General features: G+C 41.1%; 1 protein-coding gene across 2 annotated transcripts; it reads left to right on the top strand.

The window, feature by feature from the left end:
- The first annotated feature begins 290 nt into the window (after positions 1-290).
- On the top strand, positions 291-18,636 carry LOC107320555 (ubiquitin carboxyl-terminal hydrolase 42-like). 2 transcript variants are annotated; one of them, XM_085513765.1, is made up of 18 exons: positions 899-1,030; positions 1,854-1,971; positions 3,408-3,621; positions 4,336-4,536; positions 5,367-5,477; positions 5,635-5,737; positions 5,896-5,963; positions 6,139-6,209; positions 6,737-6,819; positions 8,314-8,425; positions 8,760-8,900; positions 9,093-9,193; positions 9,676-9,814; positions 10,328-11,050; positions 11,433-11,521; positions 12,202-13,680; positions 14,162-14,463; positions 16,882-18,636. In XM_085513765.1, the coding sequence occupies exons 3-17, from the start codon at positions 3,417-3,419 to the stop codon at positions 14,430-14,432; spliced, it is 3,897 nt and encodes a 1,298-aa protein (XP_085369891.1). In that variant the 5' UTR covers positions 899-1,030; positions 1,854-1,971; positions 3,408-3,416; the 3' UTR covers positions 14,433-14,463; positions 16,882-18,636. The 2 variants fall into 2 exon arrangements, with proteins under 2 accessions (XP_085369892.1, XP_085369891.1); XM_085513766.1 differs by lacking the exons at positions 899-1,030; positions 1,854-1,971 and adding an exon at positions 291-430.
- Positions 18,637-18,852: the final 216 nt, after the last annotated feature.

The raw sequence follows: 18,852 nt of genomic DNA, 5'->3' as shown, positions 1-18,852 counted from the left end.
AGCGGCTCCAGCCCAGCTCAGCGCGGCCCGCCGTGAGGCCCTGCCCGGCCCGAGGCCGCCAAGCACCTGCACGCCGGCCGCCTCCTCCTCGGCTCCGTCGCAGCTTCCCAGCACGGCGCCCTCAGGCCCGGCCCTGAGCGGGGGTCGCCGAGCCCCCCCTAGCGGCTCCCGGCAGCGGCACAGGGGCGGTGCTGGTCCCCGTGTGACCCGGAGGAGCTCGCTTCTCCCCCCGCCGCCGCTGCCGCCTCCTTCCCTCCCCCCGCCCGCCCGCCCGCCTGCCCGGCCGGCACCGGGCCCCGGATGCAAGAGGCCGGCGGAGGGACGTCATTGTTCCCCGACGGGCTGGAACAGGAGGCGGAGCGGGCCGGGCTGAAGCGGGGACTGCGGCGAGGGGGACCCGGCAGCGCCGAGTCGAGCGTGGCCGAGCCAGGTAATGGGGCCGGGGAAAGCGGCGGGCCCGGCACGGCCCGACAGCGCCGCGTGCGCCTCCCGCCTGGAAATCAATGGGCCGGGGGGAGGGGCCGGCCCGGGAAAGGGAAGGGGAAGCGCCCGGCCGCAGCCGCCGGCTCGGCCCAGCCCGGCCCACCCCACCCTGCTCTCGCCGCTGCCCCGCGGGCGGCCGGAGGGGGTGGGACCACCGGGTGGGGCGGGGCGCCGCTCCCGGCACCCGGCACGACGACCCGGCCCCGCGCCGCTGCCATCGCCCTACGGGCCGCCGGGACCGACCGTCTGCATTACGCGCCGGGTCCCGCCCGCCGCCCGCCTCTCCGTCCTCCTCCCTCCCGCCGCCGGCGGGCGGACCCGGCGCCGCTTCCCGCGTCCCGCCCCGGTGGGAGGGTTTCGCGTCGCCCAAATGCCGCGCGGCGGAGCGGCGGCGCCCCGTTGTTCCCGGCCGCCCTCGAGCCCCGCCGCCGCCCGGGCGGGGGGTCCCGGCTCGCCCCGCTGCCCCGGCCCCGCCCTCCCCGCCCCGTTGCCATGGTCACTGTGTCTCCGATGCGCGAACCTTTCACCGTCGGGCCGTGAGGCGCTGGTACGGACGCGGGAAGGGAAGAGAAGCGGAGCCGGGCCGGGAGGGCGGGCGCTGGGGCGGCACTGCGGCGGGGCAGGGCGGTGCGGGACGTGGGGCGCTGCCGGGGGCGGGCGGAGGGAGGAGAGCGGAGGGGCCGCGCGGTTGTACGGCCGTTGCCTCGCGGGCGTTTGCGGCCGGACCGCCGCGGCTCGGATTTGTTCCGTGCGCGTCTTCTGCTTTTTACAGCCGCTGCCCAAAACGTGCGTTTTGTCCTAAGACACGCCGTGAGCGCTCCCTGGGCGCTGCGCACAAAGCCTTAAGCCTCCGCGGTTGGCGGAGATCGCCCGCTCCCATCAGCGCCACATCCCGCGGCCGCTCCGCTCTCACCGCCGTGCGGGGCTGGAGCGGAGCTTGGGACGGGGCAGGCGGTACCTGAACTGCAGACTAATGATTTCCTTCTCAGTGTGTTGAGGAAAACTGCACTGAGGAGAGTGTGCAGAGATAACGCGAACCGCGTCCGGTGCTGTTCATTGCTGTAGGACGCCGGTAAACGAAACTCCACCGATATTTATAGTCTTAATACTTCTTTGTCAGAGAGGTGTTACGGCCAAATCAAAAACCCATGTGTTTTAAAAGAGGGTATCCGATGTATCCTTTGTAACGCTGATGGGACCTGCTGCCAGTATAATGGACCCCCGAGGTCTGTCTCGCTGTTCCATGTAATGCTCCTGCTTTGTGTGGATTAATGTTCTTCTGTTTTCCTTTTCAATGCAGGTTTGATTCTTTTTCTTGTCCCTCAAATAGGTTTTTAATATGTTGTTGAAACATTTTCCCTTTCAATCAGAAAAAAAGGAGATGTCACTGGTATCTGCAGTTTGAAGACTGGATCTTATCTGAAAGTCACTGAGCCCAGGAGCTGCCGCCTTAGTCTTCCCATAGGACAAGGATGCCTTCGTTTCTCAGTTAAATGAATTTCTTAGTTTTGCATTTATTTTCTTTGAAATGGAAAATGTATGTGGAATGGATTTGAAATGAATTTTTAACTGACAAGTTAAAGAGCAAAATAGATAATGTGAGGCTATGCACACAAGGTGTCATTTGTGGGACTAGAAGTCTGTAGAAGACTAGAAGACTGAAATTTACTGTGCTTTGTTCAGTGTATCATAAACCTAATAAATAGCAATCAAGTTTTGCCATAAATCTGAAGTCACTTCATGCTGTTCTCTGTCATTCCAGTATAGGAAACTAGTTGATGGTTTAACCCCCCGCTCAGTTGGTTCCCTTCACCTAATGTGTAGGCTGCAGTAGGGCAGCAGCAAACATTTACCCATAGACAGTGATAACTCCTCACATCATTGTTCGGCTCCTTACTACATATACACAGTTACACGTCTTTAATGTGCTGTCATCTTGAAACCTAAGCAGGTCTCAGGAAGGACTTGAGTGTTTCAGAATGGACTTTAAATCAGTTACTGAAGTCTTCCTTGAGGGCTGAGGGTCTGTTTTGTCATTGAAACAGCCCAAAAAGCATCTATCTTTTCACTTTATAGTAGGAGCTGCAAGTGTGGCAGGTGCAAAATAGCACAAGTACTGCTGCCAGAGTTACACCCAAGGCAGTATTTCATAGAGGGGCCAAAGAAACTCCAGCAGAAAGAAGTGCGCAGGCCTTTTCTTGCTCTCCTTTTCCAAGATTTCTCTGGGCATTGAGGCTCAGAGATATGCAGCTCCCAGGAGTACAGCGAGGCCAAGCATCTCCTCCTGAATCGTAGCACAGCAGAGCATGGACGTCCCCCTGGGGACTGGAAAGCACACCTTGTGGTACTGACCCAACAGCCCTCACAGCCTGACTCAGAATCAGTAACTGATGTGAGAACAGCATGTCAAAGCTGTAAAAGAATAGTATTTTAAAGCTGTTATTATAGAATTGCAAGAAACCTGTTTTGATGGATGCAGTTGACAGTGAGATAGAAAGTGAGCGCTGGGAAGAAAGCAAAACAATAACAGCTAAATGCAGTTACTTTTGTGCACACAAAACAGAAACAGGCAGGCTTTAAAGTCACGGTGCTCTACCACCAGCAATACGTCAATAACTGGTTGCCCTCAGAGAATGCCATATAGGTTTTTATATTAAAGAAAAACCAACAAAACAACGTAACTGTAATGGATTGAAATCCCTTGAAAGCGTAGATGTCATCAGTCGCTAGTTGTGCAGGAGTTAACGTAGTACCAATAGAGTTTTGGGTAGACATTTTGATTTTGCATGCTTGGGGTTTTCTTTAAGCCCTTTACATTAGCTATTCAGTTCTTCAGACTATTTCTTTGAGATTAAGTAACAGAATTTCTTATTTGTGTAATGCTGACGTTCTTACGTCAACCAGCACTTCTGTCTCTGTTGCAGATATGAACAATGACCATAGTTAACAAGCCAAAATCTTCAAAGTCTAAAAAGTCCTCATCGAGGCGATCTGGTAGATCCAAGAAGCCCACCACTAAAATGAAGTCACGCAACTGGGGCCGGATACCACCTGGAAAAGATCCGAACCAGGGACGTGGTGGTGCTATTTATTGTACATCATCTGAAAGATCTAAACGTTTTACCCTTAAGGATTTAGGTAAGGTCTTTTAGGTGGTCTTTTATAAGGCCTCCATTGTCTATCTTCTAAGCAAAACAAAAGTAGGAAATGCACTTCTTGTTTCACTGGTGTGAAATAATGGGACTGCTGGGGGATAAAGGCTTCAACAGTAGATTTCAAGTTTGTGAGTTCACTAAGAAAACTGAAGCAGATTGGTGTTGCAGAACCTAACCTTGATACATTTACAGTCTATTCTGAAATATGGGGGTAATTTTTAGTATGCAGATTCATCCACGTCTTTTTGTTTTGCAAAGAAAAGTGTGCTTTGTTGTTGCCATGCAGAAGTTTTTGAGTGATGACAGTGCTCGGGGAAAAATCTGATATCTATCGGGCTGTCTTCTCTGATAGTTACTTGTTTTTACTTCATCCTTCCATTTATTGCCATATAGTTTCAAAATCCCAAATCATTTTGACTAATGAGTAACTGTAGATGAAGTTGACATTAGTAAAAACAGAATGATAGTTTGTCTTGCCTTCGAAAAGTTAAAAAGGGTGAATGAATGTGGCTTTTTCCCCAACGCGGTGTGTTGACCAGCAAATTGGAGTGGTGTTATTAAAGCTGCCCATAATAAGACTTCCTCTCTTGGATTATACTTGGTTCTTTTGGGTGCTCCTGCAGAATGCTATATTTTAAATATTTGTTTTTTAAACAAGCAAAAAACCCTCATGTTTTGAAATACAACCTTCTTGCAGTCATTAACGACGGAATTGCTCCACCACAAAGGATTCTTTTTCCACCTGAGAAGATTTGTATGGATTGGCAGCAAACACAAACTGTTGGAGTTGGACTCTTCAATCTTGGCAATACGTGTTTTATTAATTCTGCTCTACAGTGTTTGACTTACACACCCCCACTTGCCAACTACATGCTTTCCCTTGAGCACACCCAGTCGTGTGAGTACTTTTTAACGCTATTTGAAGTCTGTGGGACAGCTCTGAGGTTGAAATAGCAACAGTAATTCTGTGAAAAAACTGTACTTGTCTGATTTTACCTGTAGAAATTGGCTTTGAATGTTGTATTAACAATGGGCTCAGAACAGCATATGGGGTGATTTTGCATTTAATGTAGCGTGGTGAGAAAAAAAAAACAAAAACAAGATTTCTTGCATTTCATTACTTAAATGAAGCATTGGAAAGGAATGCATTTCATGAACATTTGGCATCTGCGCTTCCTGCAGGTAGCAGGATGATAAGGCTTAGGGTGCTGGCATCCCAGATTCTTAGTCCTCACAAGCTAGATGTAAACTGGATGTAAAATTTGTTTCAATTAAGAATCTCTTTGGAAAAAGGAGGGCAGAAGTACTGTAACATACATTGCTTTCATCTTTCCTGTCTCCCAAAGGATTCTTAGCTCTCTCCCAGGAAGCTCACCTGACAACAGTGTGCTGAAAATAACATATGTTCTCTTACTGCTGCATCATCAGTGTCAAATACTCTCTTCTCATGTGTATGTCTGGAGTTCACGTTCCTGTCAGCCTTTTAAAAAATGACTTTGCAGTAGTCTTCTAGATTTCTCATCAGAAAATGCATTTTAATACAGGCTTGGTGGATATTTTTACTGTAAATATAGTGTTTTGTGTAACATAATGTCACAAGACTGCTGGGATATTGGCGTCTTAGGAGAACAGAATGGAGCATGGATGTTGTGTCCTCAGTTAAGATTTATGTATTTGTAGCTACATATATTTCACTAGACTGGGATGCTTTCTTCTTTCACCGTTCAGGCAATTGTCAAGGCTTCTGCATGATGTGCACTATGGAAACTCACATTAACCGAGTCCTGTGTTGTGCTCATGTTGCCATCAAGCCTGCATTTATTGTCCATGAACTTAAACGTAAGTGATTTCAGATATTTTTCTTTTTTGGTATCTTTTAATATTTGAAGACAATGCATACAGTTTTGTTACTATATGGAAGAGAGGTTTAAAAAAAAATAATAGTTTTCTTCATTTTTATAGAAGATAAATATCATAATCTTTTTTTGCTTATTAGGAATAGGAAGACATTTCCGCTTTGGTGCTCAGGAAGATGCGCACGAGTTCTTGCGCTTCACTGTTGAAGCTATGCAGCAAGCGTGTTTGCATGGATGCGCCATGTAAGCATAAATGAATTACCATCCGTATGTTTCTAGCACCTTTCTGTTCTCTGTAGACTCAGAAGTAGAAAGTTGTTGCCCATGGCTTTCATAAAACTCTTTGAGAAGTTTTTTCTCTACCTCAAATCTTCTGAGGTGTGATTCTCATTTATTTCCAGGTTAGACAGATCTTCTCAAGCAACCACCATCATTCATCAAATATTTGGAGGATTTCTAAGATCCAGAGGTACATTTAAACAATATTGCTGTCCTTGGAACTGATCTGTATCTTTTGTAGTAGAGCTCTTTGTTGTGTGACTTAAGCAGTACATATCATTAGTTAGAGATTGGGCAGTTACTCTCTTTCACATATTGTTAGTAAAGCATTTGTTGTTTCTTGTTGTTTTTTTTTTTAAATCCAGTGAAGTGCTTGAACTGCAAAGCAGTTTCGGATACATATGAGGCATTCCTTGATATACCTCTGGATATAAGGGTAAGATGTTTTGTAGCTATAGTTCAAGATGTCTAAATACGTGTACAACTGTCTAAAGTAAAGTCATTCAACTTAAAAAACATATGTTTTTGAAACAAGAGCTGAGTGGTGATTGGGAAGTGGGTTGGACTTTGTCCTTCTGTGGAAACCTTGTAAACCATCTCCACATCTGCACTGGCTTTAAGCTGGAAGAATATCTACTGTATTCACACTGTTGTACTTCTTTGTTGTTCTACCTTGATATGAGTGTAATTATTACACTGATTAGTTTGATGGTCCCCATTATTGATGACAAAGTACACTGCAGATGCTGTCCGTAGTATTGCAAAAGTATTTGTTTCAAAGTAAGGTTGCTTCAAATGAGGTGTGTGCTGAGTGTATTAGTTCTGCTTCTTTCTACGCAATGCGTCTTGGATTATAGTATATCTCCTAAGTAGGAATTAGCAAGATTCTCTCATAAACTACTCGTAAGTCTTTGGAACTTTGAATTTCTTTTGACTTAACGCTCTTCTTTCTTACCTCTCCAGGCAGCTTCATCTGTTACCAAAGCTTTAGAACAATTTGTGAAACCCGAACAGCTGGATGGTGAAAATTGCTATAAATGTAGCAAGTAAGACTATTACTAGTTACATATTCATACTAGATACTGAATTAATGTATTATTTGTATTACTGAGACGATAAGCTACTTTTTTACTTCATTTGGAAATAAAGAGGCACAGCTCCTTTGTTGTTGCTTTTACTTCATTTTGTTTACACAACTGATGCACTAAAATAATTCAAAACTTGAAAATGATACATACTCTGTAAATGTAATAAGTGAAACCATTCTCTGACATTATTTCATTCAAGTCCTGTCTCCTCTCTGGCTTGTCAGGACTCCAAGATGCGTGTTCTGAGCTGAAATATTCCTATTTCCATAAGTTAAAAGATGCCTGCTTCAGCTCACCACTACTTATCAAATTGCTGTGGATAGCAGTTTGGGATGGGAGGCAACAGCAGGTTCCTGAAGATCCTAGCATTCCCTGGGAAACAAAGTTAGACTTAGTAGCCGAGCTGGCTTCATGATAAGTCATGTTAGCAGTCTCTGTGGCTCACAATACAGCGCCTTGAACAGTTCTTGAAAAATGTGGACTACTGCTGTCTCAAATGAACTACCTTCTACCCAGCCTTCACTTGGTGAAAGCATATCAAGTTAAGATACGAAAAACATTATGTGAGAAGTAATTGAACATCTGGATAATGTAGTTTGGCAAAACAAGTTGTTATTCAGATGTACACTCAGAAAAGCAAAGTCTGCCAGGCTTGTTTCTGTAGCATTTCTGTCTGACCTTCCAAATGCAAAATGCAATGTCTGCTTTTTGTTGTTGGAAAACTTTAAGAAAATTAGTATGGTGAATGAAGAGCATCCAGTAGGTTGTTAAAATAATAAAACCCCAAGTTCATTTTAGTCTGTTGATCCTAGACAGCGTCATGACGTGTATTCAGAATTCTCGTAACTTACAGATTGGGTGTGATGAAGAATAAGATAAATGTAATAAGCAACTCACATCTGAATTACTCTCCCTCTTGTAGAGTGACTGCGTGCTTCTCTTGTATTTTTGATATTGATAGATGATCCATTTTGGAAACGATTTGCTGTAACTAGTCATGAGGATTAAGGCTCCCTTGTTCCACTTTCAGTATCTGTATTCCACTACGAAGCTGAAAGTTTATCCAGGATGTGAGTTCCAAGTAGCCACTTTTGTGTGACAGGAAATGGTACCGTGCCTGATATAACCTAGTGATTGATTTCTGATCATGCTGCACTCCAAGCTGTTGCGAAGCCTTATCTTTTAGGTGTAACAAAAGTACATTTGTTTGGCTATCAAAAGAAAATGTTCTAAATCCTTAATTTTTTTTGTTTTGTAGAGATATCCTCTTATATCCTGCTATCCTCTGTATTAACAAACATGAAAGGCAGTGTATGGATTTATGAAAGAAAAAACATATTATGCAAGTAAATACCATTCAAATAGCATAAGCATTTGTGAGACATCAGAACTTGTTTGATATGGGGGGAAAAACAAGATGCTTTTCAACATCTGCCTGTGCTTGTTTTTAAGGTGCAAGAAGATGGTTCCCGCATCAAAGCGATATACAATTCATCGATCTTCGAACGTCCTGACTATTTCACTGAAGAGATTCGCAAGTTTGTCGGGCGCAAAGATCAATAAGGTATATTTACAGCTGTAGTACAACTTTATCATCTTAGAATTGGACATTTCCAAAGGCCAGATACTCAGTGTGCCCCTCTGCTGCCATCTGTCACGTGGCAACGGTGTGTCACAGAATGTTGGTGGGAAGGTTCAGCCTCCGCTGCCATTGCTGGTGGCAACAGTTGCCTCTGATGTCATGGGCTGACATCACAAAACAGGAGACATTGCTTTTGGTGTAAAGCCTTGTAATTCTAGTCTTTGTTTTTGGGAAATGTTTTTTCCATGCTAGTTTCCCAAGCTAGCAAAATGAAGTATTTGGAGATAATGTCTGTATCTTCTTCTTCTCTCTTTAGGAAGTGAAATATCCTGAGTATTTAGATCTTCGTGCCTACATGTCACAGTCAATCGGAGAACCACTTCTTTATGCCTTATATGCTGTTTTGGTACATAGTGGAGTCAGTACTCATACGGGACACTATTTCTGCTTCATCAAGGTAGGTATCAACATCATTCTAACATGGTAAAATTTGTGCAGGTAGACCAGTTAAAATGTTATTGGTAACCATTGTTTCTAGAACAGATGATTTCATTATATGTTTGTGTATATGTTGTTCTGTGGTGTCCTGTTAGTGATTTCATTTGGAAAACAAGCAGTTATCTAAAGAAACCACTGTCTTTATTTGCAGGCTGCTGATGGACTTTGGTATCAGATGAATGATGCTACGGTAGTGCGAAGTAACATCAAAACAGTTCTTAGTCAGCAAGCTTATGTACTGTTTTATATCAGGTAACAACAAATATTAAAATGTGTTCAGAGCATATTTACTTTCCTGTTATTTACATTTTCTTCTTCTTTTCTAGTGTTTTTCTTTCTGAACTAGTAAAATACCATTTGAAGAATTCAGATAAACATATATATGCAGATCTAATTCAGTTCTGTCTAACTTGAAAATCCCTGTCATTTATTAGTGTCCATTGCTTGGCCTTAAATTGCTACTATGTGCAAATTGCTATGTAGATGTTGTGTGTAGCTGGCTAATTTAGAAGAAGGGAGAATGTGAGGTGGTGAGTTGTGTAAGACTAAGTTATTACTCTGAAAAGGATTGCAGAAAAACCACTATCTATTTTTTAGTGTGTAGTCTTGTTTAAGTCTTCCATATATGACTTCTGTATCCTATAAACTGTTCTTCTAAAACTGCTGGATAGGATTTAATGCAAGAGTTGGCTGAAAGACAAACTCTAAACTAAGATCACTACTCTTTTCTGAAGGCGCTACGATTTGACACTTGGAGAACGTACTTTTTACTTACCTGCACCGTCTTATCCCCGTTCATTCCTCGGTCAGAAAGGGACTACTAGTAAGCAGGCTGGTTTTATAGGACCACGACTTCCTCCTCATATGATTAAGGTAATTTAGAGGAGTAGAGAAAGGGGGTGGGGAGCAGATAATGGCACTAAATTGATAGTGGAGTGTGGGATTTCTATTTGTTTTCAGCATCTTAGTTTTATTTTCCTTCCCTCTGCGCAGCTTTCTTCACAGCTCTTATGCTACTATTTAAATACTCACCTAATACTTAAATAATTAAAACAACCTTTTTCCTATCAGTGTCACTTTAGGTGAGACAGTGAAATCCATTTGTCTTATATCTGACCAACAGAACAATTATTTTGGGGCTTTAGGGGTATATTTGAAGGGGAAAATAAATGTATTTGGGAGTAGCTCTCTGCAGCAGTTGTTTGAATGGGTTTCTAAAATGACATTCATTTGAAAGCATTATGCAGTAAAAGGAAACTAGGAAAAAAACATTTATTGTGCTTGCCTGGATGTATTTGAAGGGTGGTGTTTTTTTCTTTTTAGGTGTTTAGACTATTGGTCGAATTTGCATTTATCCATCTTGCAATCTCTTCTTTTTAAACACAGAATTCAAGTCGTTTAAATGGAAGTAGATCTTCTAAAGAGGATCCCAATACTGTTGGTGTCACCTTAAAAAGGCCATCTTCAGCTCCACCCACAGCTTGTGTTCAAAACTGGGCAATTACCAGGCCTTCAATAACTAACCCATCAAAAAAACAGAAAATCACTATCAGTATTCATAACAAATTGCCTGCGCGTCAGACAGCGTCACAGCCTGACTGCCGTGCTCTGGAGGAGGAGGCGGAGCTAAACAAGTCTGTTCCTTCATTCACATTTACAGATTCTTCTGCAGCAGAGTCTACCTCAAATGCATCAATGTTATTTGCTAATAATGTTTCCAAACAAGACGCTATGGATGAAATCCTTTTTGAGCCAGTGTTGAATGGAAATCTTAAACTCAGCTCTGATAATCCAGTCTCTTATGGTACAGAGCCTTCAGGAAAATCAGAGTCGTCGTCCTTATTTACAAGGAATTGCAACATAATATCTTCTAATGGAATTTTGATTGGAAAAGTCTGTACATTGCAGAATTCCCATTCTTCCTATCAGAATGCTGAAGAGGAAAGATCCCAGCATGAGCTGCCAACAAATGATACACTAAATGGTGCTAATAGTTTAGATAATGAGCCTAAATTGAATGGACTGAAACTTGATGATTCCAGTTGCCAATTCCCACCTGCTAAACCTTCCGAAATGTTATTTTCTAAAACCAATGGAGTGCTTGAAACAGTAAGTTATGTTTTTTCCATCTAGAATTTCTCACCTGTGATGTATTCAGGAGTGCTATAATGTTCCCAATTCATGCTAAACACTGAGAAAACAACACAAATTTGTTCATAGCACTTTGTGGTATTTTCCCATTCGAATTTGCAGAGCTGAGCTGATATTAGAACATGCCAGCTTACTTAAGTACAGCTGAGATAGAAGTTCATAAATTTCATTACGTTTATTTTTGGGTGTGAGTTGGAGTTACACGCAAAGCGTATCAAGCACATCTAACTCAAAGCAATCTTGCTTACATTTAATGTAGAAATTCTGAAAACACTAGTCTGCAGTACTGCTACAAATACCATTATTTTTCTGCCTGTTAACTTCTGCATTGTAATTGTAGATGCCTATAGCTTTGTCTCCGGACCCTCAAGAAATGATCTTAGATTCCTTTACATACGGCCAGTTGAACAGCTTGTCAGAGGAAATAAGGTAAAATGAAAAACAGTTTGATTACAAGATTTTTGGAATTTTTTCTTGGTTTTACCTGCCTACATACTCTTAAATTGGGAGATTTAAGCTAGTGGAGAGAGTTCGATTCCGTATGTCTAATGTTACAAGCAGAAATGGTGTGATCAGCCCAGCACCTATTGCTCAGGTGCAGGTTGGTGACCCATGGAAAACTTCTGCTTTTTCATAGAATGTTTTTCCATTTTCCTCTGTTGTCTGTAAAAATGTTGTCTATTTCTCCTTTTCTACAGCACCAGCATATGTAAGTAAAAATTTTCATTATCTGCTCTCTCCTTTGGGAGTCAGTGAGAAATCTGTGTTTCAATTGTTTTTTCTAGTTGGAGTGGGAGAGCAGATAGAGTGGTTTTGGCTATTGATGGTAGTCAGAACAGCAAGTAGAAGAAGACGTGTTGGGCTTTTTTGTTTGTCTTATTGCAATACAGTCAGATGCAAGATGGAAAAAAGCACCTTTTCTGGGAGCTGAGGAGCATGTAACAATACAATATAGGTTTTTAAATTGATTGTCTTAGAAAGGATTCCAGTAGTCATGAAGTTTTTGTTGGGTGGGTTGTGGTTGGTTGGTCGTTTTACTTAGTTTTGTATAATGGAATTTTACTTCTAACCTTTATCTCTTTCAAGAAAAGTGTTTTTATTTTGCGCAGTGTCCCTGGACCTCAGGAATCTTCGGAGAACAATTCTCTTATGGAAACAGTAATGATGGAAGCTCTGTTGGTCTATGAAGAATCCAGGAAACTTCCTTCTGACTTGAGCCTTGAGGCTGGGAATCTTTTTATTCAACCAGATTCTGAAACCATTTTTACCAAAGAAGAAGTTGCTGAAGGTATTATAACAAAAGCTGATAATGCACAACCCAATATCAATGGTCAGCACAAGGTTAGGAAAAGATCCTTGGACATTGAAGGTGAATTCCTTGACAAAAAAGAGTCTGAGCACTGTGGTAACAAACTTAGAAGATTAAAAGAACCCGATCTCATTTCAAAAGAAATTCCTTTGTATATCAAAGGGTCTCCTGAGACTGAAAAGGAATTAGGGCAGGCTTCCTCTATAAAGTCTGATGCTGAATGTAGTTCTAAAAAACCTGCATGTCTGGATACTGCAGATAAATGCCAAGATACAAAGGACATATCTACTAACTACGTAGAAGTACCACCTGTCAATGACTCTTCTATTACAAAGCTGGATAAAGTTTTGGAGAGTCAATTTTCTAGAGAAAACGAGGGACCGACTCATAGGAATTGTGAAGAAAATAAGCATAGGAAAAAAGATAAATATATATATGATTCTAAAAAAACCGACAAAGAGCATTACCGAAGAAAAAGAGAACACTCTGATACAGAAGAGAGGGAGAAGCAAAACAGCAAACCAGATGTTCATTCCCTCAAGAGGATGTGCTATCACAGTGTGGAAACAAATAAGCAAAGTCGCTATAAGCAGGAGCACTGCAATGCAAACAAATACAGATCTTCCTATACTGGAAGAAACAGCCCTGATGTCAGCAGAAACTCAGGGAAATATTACAGATCTAGAAGCAGAGGACGAGAACAAGACAGGAACAGATATTACCATTCCAAAAGAGAGAGAACTTGGAGCAGAGAAAGATACTATCAAGATGAATCCTGGAGATGGCAAAAATGCAGACACTACAACGATTACTATTATTCTCATGCAAGAAGAGATAGTCGAGAAAGAAAATTCTCCCATTACAATAAAGATTTTGACAGATCGAGTCAAGCTTACAGCAGGTCACATAAGGATTATCATTACAAAAGCAGAAGGCCTCACAACTCACTCTCTAGAGAAGAGGACCTACGTCACTTTAGCAGCCACAGAACAGACTCACGGCACTGTTCAGTACCTCAGCAGCAGCAATCTGGAAAATACTCTCACGAAGGACGTGTAATTCCACCTGTGATAACTCATTCAAATTTTGAGTACTCTTCCCCAAAAAATGGAAAACAAAGCGACAGAAAAAAAAAATATGAAGAAAGTAGTGAAAGTGAAACAGAAAGGAAAAGCAGAAAGGTAGAGAAAGAGGTTTTGGATGATGAAAAGATGAAAAAATACAAGAAAGTCAAGAAGAAAAAGAAGTCCAAAGATAAACATCGAGAGAAGGATTACAAGTAAGCAAGGATTCCAGCATACTCAGCAATTTTTTTCCTAATTCTTTTCTGGGTGTTTCTCATATCTTCCTTTTTTTCATTGTTTTTAACTTAGTTTTATAGCATGATCTGGCTGGGGACAATATTATTAGGTTGATCAAATGAAGATAGGAAAGATATTGCTGAATTGTATTAGAAAATTATATTTGGACCACATAGTTAGAGTCACGTCTGCATACTATTCTTGATTAGGTAAAAACTTTTTTTTTTTAATTGCGTATATTCCAGAACTAGCCAATGTTAGTGATTCGTTTACAAACCAGGACCTGTTGTCCTTCAATCTGAGGGCTTAAGTTTGTTGCATCTAAAGTTAGATGCGCACAAAGTACCACAAAGTAGCTGATGCGCTGCAAGTCATCACCTGTGGTAAAATTAATAACATTTTGTATATGCATCAAGTGCCACATCTTTTTTCTATTTTTAATTTGCATGTTTCCTTCAGACTTTATGATTCAGATTTCTCTGTGCTCCACTTTGACAATGACAATCGCAAACGTAAGAAAAAAAAGAAAAAGAAGAAACACATCAGGAAATTGAAAGGCTTCTTGGAATATTTAGATCCTCGTTTCTTGAAGAAAACATGGGAGAAGGAAGGATCTTGCTCTTTTGCTGACTGTTTATGTGAGCAATACAGAAATGGACGCAGTATACAACCCATTATACAACCCAGCAAGGAAGGGAAACCTTCCTGCGTGAGTGAAATCAAGAACTGAATCTCCATTACATCCGTGGAGCATATTAAAGGTAAGGGGCCACTGGATGCTTAGATAATTCCTTTATAATTCAAATGGAGTTTATTAAAACAACCTTTAAATGCTTGCTGAAATATCTGTAGTATAAGTTTTTCCCTATGCATGAAGGATCACTAGGAAATAAAGTATGAAGTAAAGAGGTGGAGAAACAAATCTTTTGGGTTTAAATTTGAAGGTTATGTGGTAGGGAACAGAACTGGAGGGACAGATGTAAGGTAGCAAATTAGATTCAGTCCAACTAACTGGGAAAATTAAGGAGGCTGACTAGTCAAGAGGGAAGCAGAGACTTCCAGGTTGGTACTGCTATACTGAAACACCATCTTCCTAAAAAAGACTGCCAGAATAATTTGTTGAAATATTTGTTCAGCTTTATTGTAAGACAGAACTAATGCTGACTGCTTATTCAGAGGAACATAAGTTGGTGGTAATACTGACACAGATTTGTTTCGGATGCAGATCTGCCTTCTAAGCACACTGAACACACAGTTCTTAACCCTCCAGAGAATCCTTTATAATTTAACACCTGGAGAGTATGTTAAATTCTTGCTGTTGTTTTACTGCTCGTTGAGTTCTTTTTCCTATTTGCATTGGGTTAAAAATACAGAGCAACAGGCTGACAAAATAGCTGTTTCCCCATTTTTAGTATAAAAAAGTCAAGTTGGTATTTAGTTTTCTATACAGAGAGTACCAAACTGAGTCCCTGATTAAATTCACACTGAACATGCTGTTCTTCTCAGCATCCTGACATGGATTCTCAGTAGATAATACAGTTTAAATTAATTAGCTCTAGTATTATATGATGAAGAACCACACTGCAACAAATACAGCCTCTAAACATTGAATTTGACAAAGTTTTCCACTATTTTTTTTCTAAACAGAGTATGCGTTATGTAGAAACAACCTTAGATGCCTGCTAATGACATGAGGTCACAGTCCTAATTGCTTGTATGTTTTAATAAGCACTCGCAATAGGATAGATTGCTGCATCAATTACCGTCATTTGATTTAGTTGTAGGACTATAGAGAAATGCTGATTCAGCAGGGCTGTAAAGTTTCTAAAGGTTCACTTTTTTTTAAAATGTATTTATACATAATTCAAATATATGTACAGTGTATCAGTACTCCAAAAAATACCGTCTGCATTACTGCGTCTGTTCTGAAAATCAGTCTCCCTCCCTGTCCAAATCTGTTTACCTCTTATAGGGAACGGAAGTAATCTCTATCTTGGTATCAAAGGCAAGCTTCATCTTGAACCTTGACATTTTATACCTACCTATAATTAATTATCAGTTGGCTTAACCATCCCTGGCAATCCCTTTCGATAACAGTCCAGGGCTGTAAATGTCATCCTGGCACAGGAAGCAAAGGAATTATTCTTCCTGCTTTACATCAAACTGCCTTTCAATATTTGGAGAAGTTAAATATCAGAAGAGATTTTTACCTGAGGGAATTGCATTGTTTGGATAAGGAGGTAAATTGCCACAGTTGGTGGATTCAGGTACAGGAAAGTTTCCCCAAGGTGAAGTACAGTTGTTGAGGAACATGTTTGTATTTTAAGATGCTGACAACCACAAGTTTTAATCTAAAGATATGATATTTTGGAGGAGGCTGGCTGATCACATGTTATTGTAAGCTTTAATACAGAATCTGTCCCTTTGTTGAGAAAAAGAAATGACGACTGTTACTGCTGTAAAAAAACAGACTTGTTATAATGCTAAAGTCAAAAGAATCCCACTTGTACTAAATTCTAAGTATCTCTGTTCCAGGTGATCAATCAGGAACAATAGCACAGGTGAAAATGCATCTAATGCTCTTCTGGCTCTAGTGAATTCTCTAGCCAGCAGATGGCAAACTTTTTTTTTTTCCTACACCAGTCAAAAATAGAATAAGAAAGTATAGTGAAGGACGGAGAAGGACTTGCTAGGTCGAGCATTTCACTCGGACTCACGTTACTGTGAATAAATGAGCAAGAATGGAAATGTCTGCTGATAGCTTGCGGCTTACAGAAAATGCAGGTAGAAGGGAGAAGTTTTAAAGCCCTTATTTTCCTGTGTTCCTATGTTCTCTAGCAAGTTTCTGAAAGCTTCTGTTTTTTCAGCTGAGATCTGGTCATCTTGACCACAAGATCATTAATCAAACAAGGATGATGTCTAAGCAGACATTCAGATAAGATGTGCCCAATACTATGAAAGCATTGTCCTAATATGCTGTGTGCAGCTAGCAGAGTTGTTAACATGGGACTGAAAGAGTCACTTCACTGTGAGGCCCTCAGGAGCCTTCCCCAGTCACAGAGCTGACCAAACTGCATGCAGGTTTGGGACTTCTCTGTTTAGAAATACAATCAGTGAGCCAGACAGCTACACCTTGAATCTGACAGCAGGGAATGACATTTCTTCCCTTTGTTTTTCAGATGCAGTTTACTGACTGAAACCTTCAATACTCAAACTAAACAAACCATCAAAGCCACCAACATTTGAATTAGACCAACTATCAAAGCCTCCTCCTCACCATCTAGACCAACTATCAAAGCCACCAACTTTTGACCTACGCCAACCATCAAAGCCACCAACTTTTGACCCAAACCAACCATGAAAGCCTCCAGCTCTCCACCTAGTCCAACCATCAAAACCACCAACTTTTCACCATCAAAAGCAAACACTTCTCACCATCAGATCCGACTTTAATGTGATGGCTTTTGCCTTCCCAGCACTCCCATCAGTGACTTTAACCATTAACCAAAACCAAGACCTTTGGCCATCAATACCGACAACTCAACGTTATCAAAACCATGCTTACCATCCATACTTAGATTTTATCAAAACAGAAAAGTTACCATCAAAACAAACTCAATCATAAGTGGTGCTTCAGATTTCTGTGAAGAATTTTACCATGAAAGAACTTTTTTTTAGATTTTAACTTGAGACTTTCTTTTTTAAAATGGACTTCTAATCCAAAATAGTGGAAACTTTCTACAACTGCTGAACATTGTAAATTACCATGTGAATATCTCACTGAAACTAATGCCCTGGAATAGAACATCTCAAATGCTGCTTAATTACAGACTCAGGTTGATTGTGTGTTATTCATGTAATGTTACTCCAAGTTAGACATCTGGTGCAAGAGCGACCAGGAAAACCACGGAATTATAAAATCTTCAACTGACAGTCTGTATATTTAATTTAAAGACTTATTTAAGACTTCACGAGCTCTCCAACAACTCCAACAAGTTCTGCAAGAGCTTCATCCTTATTCTGCGACGTCTGACACTAGAAACTAATTTACTTCACATCTTAATTACACTCAAGATTGGGAGAAAATGTTCTGGTTTTCAGCAAGTGGAACATAACGATCAGAATATGCAGTTCTGAATGTATCTTTCAGACGATTTGTATACTCCCATATGTTTTTATTACATTTTCTTTTATAGCGTCACTTGTCTCAAGTCTCAGTTGTTTGTTTCGTCTCTAAAGTTTCTGGTTACAGACAAATTCATACTGTGATTTTATTTTTTATTATTAAATGCTATCAAACTGTGATGCACTTATTATTCACTGGTCCTGCATCAGGAAATGAGTGGGGAACCTGTATTAAATACAGTTCATCTGAATAATCTGTCTGGTTTATACAAGCTGTGTTGTTCAGAGATGTCTAAAGTTTGATCTTTGTTTTTTTAAAGATAAAAAGCACTTGCCCCACTGTAAATATATAGCATGTAAAATTTATATAGTATATAAATACAGCAAAGTTAAAGTGAATTTTTACTTGAGTTATTTAACATGCAATATGTCATGTGAATTGGTAGCTTACCAAGTGTGTTTGATAATCAAGAAATCAGATCTTCCTTTCGGTCGTAGTGAGAAGATGCTGTCGGAGTACCCAGAGAAGATAAGTAATGGGGATTTCAACTGCCTAGACAAGGATGCAGAAATATTTCTTCTTTGAGTTAGAAGCTTTCAAAGCCAGGCAACAGGTTGAAAGCTCAGCAGTAGCTTCCCACTCTGTGCAGCGCTAAGGGAGGACGGAGGTTACTTTTTGCTAAATACTTTAAGTAAGATTTTGGTACGTGGAGAACACCATAAAGCCAAACCATAAGTGTACCCTGCATAATGTTCCTATGGCAACAGTTATGTGAAGTTACATAAAGTAACGTGACAAAGAAAATGCACACCTGTCCTGTATCTGCCTTTTTTTTTCCTCTTTTGTCCTTTGGCTCTGAGGTTTGATGTCTTGTCTCTGTCCAATGAACAGCTCTGGGCTGGATGTCTGAAAGGAACATGGCAGCAACCTGCTGTGCTCCAGCATCGCTGGGGCTGCAGGAGGGGAGCTGCACGGTGTGGTGGAGGCGGTGACCCCAACAGCTTGGAGCTCCATGCTGAGCCAC

The sequence above is a fragment of the Coturnix japonica genome, chromosome 13 (genome assembly GCF_054131305.1).
Source record: "Coturnix japonica strain WE chromosome 13, WE-NBRP24, whole genome shotgun sequence".
Taxonomy (NCBI): domain Eukaryota; kingdom Metazoa; phylum Chordata; class Aves; order Galliformes; family Phasianidae; genus Coturnix; species Coturnix japonica.
This window is presented reverse-complemented; position numbering and strand designations above follow the sequence as displayed.

Coding starts and splice junctions, on each gene's coding strand:
- LOC107320555 (XM_085513766.1), top strand. CDS start 3,417: ATGACCATAGTTAACAAGCCAAAATCTTCAAAGTCTAAAAAGTCCTCA. Junction 9,815..10,327: donor TTCCTCCTCATATGATTAAG/GTAATTTAGAGG, acceptor TTTTAAACACAG/AATTCAAGTCGTTTAAATGG. Junction 13,681..14,161: donor CATCGAGAGAAGGATTACAA/GTAAGCAAGGAT, acceptor TGTTTCCTTCAG/ACTTTATGATTCAGATTTCT.